The following is a 3704-nucleotide window of genomic DNA, read 5'->3' on the forward strand; positions in this document are numbered from 1 at the left end:
GTTCCTGCATCTGCCTAAGCAGGCGCTTTAATTGGCTGAGCTATCTGGCCGGCCCTTTTCTTTCTTTTTGTAAAGACCCACATAGTTCCCAGGGATAAAGAAACACTTCCACAAGTTTCCCAAGAGAAAAAGAGGATGTACATTTCTCAACAGTAATGACATGTTTGATGAAATTAGTGAACAGTTTCACAAATTGTAAAAGAAAAATCTTCCAATTTATAATTCTATATTTAGCCAAATTATTAAATGTGATGGTAGAGACACAAAAATCCATAATTTGAAACATAGAAGATCTCAAAAAGTTTTAATTTTCATACACTTCTTAGCTTCTTAGGAAGTTAACAAATGTTCTACCAACATGGGAGAAAACGAACTATAGAAGCTTCTGTCCGAGAAAGAAAAAAACCCAATCCAGGAGGTAGGCAAATGAGAGCCCAAAGAGCTGGGAACCAGAGCTCCTAGAATTTCTGGGATTTCCTAACAGCACGTCAGCCAGACTGAATTGGACTGGAACAGCCAAAAGGCCCCAGCAAGGCTTTGGTGAGAAGTGACGGGATGAAAATGTTCTGAAAGGAGCTTTAGACAGTTTAGAAGTTTGGGTATTGAATTAATGATTAAATGAAAAACTAAGCAAGGGGCTGGTGAGATGGCTCAGTGGTCTAAAGCACCTATTTAAAACAAGTTTAGCAAAGCACAGGGACCGCGGTTCAATCCCCCAGCACCACATGCCAGCCAGCCTGCCCCCTGGTGGGCTGAGCTGAGCTGGCCACACACACACACACACATACATGCATAAATAAAAAAAAAATTAAAAAAAGAAAAACTAAGCAAATGAAATGTAAGACAAGTATTAACTCCAGGGGAAACAAAAGACGTGCAGGAAAGAAAACATTATGATGCTCCAGTTTTGAACGGTGAACATGACCAAATTAAGGTAAGCACTCAATACTTACCTAACAAAATATGCTATGAAAATGTTGGAAGCTTGTTTGTTGCCAGGAGAAATGTGCATGTCGTGGGCACAAGAGGAAGACAATAGTCAAATCTTCATTTTGCATAATGAAGAGCCAACTTTATGCCAAAACCAAAAAATAAAAAAGTAGCAATACAAGCAGACTGGAGAAATATACACATTAAGAGTAAAGGAGCAGCTCATCGATGCCTCTGGGGAAGAAAAAAGAAGAGTGGAAGAGTGAACTCTGCAGTAATTGGCCCTTTAAACTCTGCCTGTATATAACTTTTATCAAAATAGAAATGAGGGCTGGGGAGATAGCTCAGTAGAATAAGCCAAGGGCAGCGTCCTAAATTCAGTCCCCAGTTCAGAGGACAAAAATGAAAAAGAAAAAGCAGTAGAGCATGGATTAAAATTGAGACTGGAGGTCCCATCTTGGTTTGTCTCATGATGTTCCCAGGTTTATGTTTGTAGAAAACACACTGAGCTTTCCCTGAGAAGGCAGCTCGTAGGTTATGAAGCTCTATGTAGATTAATGCCATGCAGTGAGAAGAATTCTGGGCTGGGCCTGACCTTGCTAGACCTGGGTTTGCTCCTCTATAGGAGAGGGACACTAGGATTTATTTTGTGTGTCAAAGTCGTGTGTACATAAAAAGCATTAAGTGATGGAACCTGTCACAATGATATGGGAAGGCCTGGTTTTCCTTTCTGCTCCACTAGTGGGCCGGTCGAATGCGTGCATATCTGTGGTACCTGAACACCACTTCCTCATTCGTAGATCACAGATAATGCTGGGTCACAGTGAAATAAGTTCATTGCGAGATTGCTCAGAGACTCTTCTCAGTGTGCAAAGTAACTTTTCTTCTTTTATTTAAGTTTAGTACAGGGTCCACAGGGTCTCACTACATAAATCGGACTCGTAGCGACCCTCCTGTTTTCAGCCTCCCAAGCGCTGGGATTACAGGCATGTGCCACCACACCGAGTCTCAGTGGCGAGCTCGGTGTGCCCCAGCGGCGGGGCCCACACAGCACGACGGGGATCAAACCCAGGTCGCTGCACCTGCCTAAGCAGAGCTATCTGGGCAGCCCTTGCGAAGTAACTCCTTTTTTTATTTTTAATTTTATTGAGAAAGAAATAGCAATGAGACAGTTTCAAAACAGGTTAGTAGGGCAGTTACAATAATTAATACATTGCACGGGCCGGGGAGATGGCTCAGTGGAATAAGTGCTTCCTTGGCAAGCGCAAGGGCCTGAGTTCAATCTCCAGTTCTGCCAAATAATAATAATAATAATAATAATAATAATAATAATAATAATACTAATACTATATTGCAAAGTAACCTTGAACAGTGACAGCATTTACAGTCATCCGAGGCTTTTTACAGTTTGGGATTGTGTGTGTCCGAGTAGCCCTGTTTAACTACTGAATCACTTTGCAAACTTTAAGAGGCTTTCTGCACATTTTTGTGAAACACAGACAAAAAACCATCATTTTCTGAGAGCTCAGGCACTCACCTAAACATGTGTAAATTATCTTTTAGATATTCATTTATTGAGCCAAATTCTGTTGCTTTTGGTTTTTCTTTTCAAGCAGTTATAAGCATTTCCATAATTGTACTGAATGTTTGAAGTTCCATTTTTTTTTTTTTGAGAAGGATGTTTTAGTGAAAAAGTTGTTGTTTCAACCCCGTATGCAAACAACATTGAATAATTGGTCGTGTCTTACAGAAAAGCCACTAATATAAATGATCTGATAGGTCATTTATATTTTCCAATGTGTTTCCTAAACATGAGTCCTAAGGCCTGAGGTGGGGAGCGCGCCCTAAGGAGCCGAGAGGTCCTATTCCTCGGGACATCCCGGCTTTCGGACGTGACGCCCGCCCTACCTCTCAATCCCCAGCTGTCGTGCGGGACTCGTATGACATGGCCAGCCTGCTGATCAGACACGGAGCCAGCGTCAATCTGCGCTGTGCCAACGAGAGGACGGCTCTCCACGAAGCAGCCAAGCTGGGCAGACAGGACATGGTGAAGCTTGTGCTGGGCTCGGGGGCGTGCCCCGACCCTCGGAGCGCCTACGGATTCACTCCTCTTGCTCTCGCCGCCCAAAATGGACACACCAAAATCATGGAGCTATTACTCCAGAAAGGCAAGACTTTCTGTACGGTCAGCACACTACCAGGCACCACATAACCCAAGCATCCTCCTCTCGGTGCAGAGCTTCACAATAATCTAAGTTAACATTTTACTTAAGACCAAAATAAATGTTTATAAAATTGCATGTTCATAGCAGCTATTGACTGAAGGCATTTGGAGCCCCCCAGAAAAAAGCTATAGCAGCTATTGAAAAGCCTAAAATAGACTGAATTACTTTGCTCTGGAATTAACTCCCCACCTGTTAGTAGACATAAGTGGCTTTTTACTTACCAATTCTTCACCACGCTAAGATTTTTTTAAAAACCTTTTGTGCCAGTGTCATCTCCTAGAATCCAAATCAAAGTTCCAGGAGCCTGTCTCTGCCAAGTCACAGGGCAGTGTAATCTCTCATCAAACGGCTTTAGATGTAGGCGAGTCTTCTGGGTCTCTTCTCCTTAGATCCCAGTGACAGCTGCAACTACTAGAAAAATTATATTTACTGAGGACTTTACACACAGCAGGGGTTGAGGACATAACTCAGTAGAGTAAGTAAGCACTTGCCTGGCAAGTGGAAGGTCCTGAGTTCAATCTCTGGTACAGACTAAAAAAAAAAAAAAAA

The 3704-nt window shown here is 42.5% G+C and overlaps 1 protein-coding gene across 7 annotated transcripts in view; it reads left to right on the forward strand.

Annotated features, from left to right (window-relative positions):
* Positions 1-3704, forward strand: part of Asb14 (ankyrin repeat and SOCS box containing 14) — a 34648-nt gene that overhangs the window by 17637 nt on the left and 13307 nt on the right. For all 7 annotated transcript variants that reach the window (XM_023715706.1, XM_023715705.1, XM_023715709.1 and 4 more), the window contains one exon: positions 2853-3098. In XM_023715706.1, the coding sequence (XP_023571474.1) occupies positions 2853-3098 (246 nt within the window). The remainder of the gene's footprint in view (positions 1-2852; positions 3099-3704) is intronic.

This window comes from Octodon degus, unplaced genomic scaffold (genome assembly GCF_000260255.1).
Source record: "Octodon degus isolate 3935 unplaced genomic scaffold, OctDeg1.0 scaffold00043, whole genome shotgun sequence".
In the NCBI taxonomy this organism is placed as follows: Eukaryota; Metazoa; Chordata; class Mammalia; order Rodentia; family Octodontidae; genus Octodon; species Octodon degus.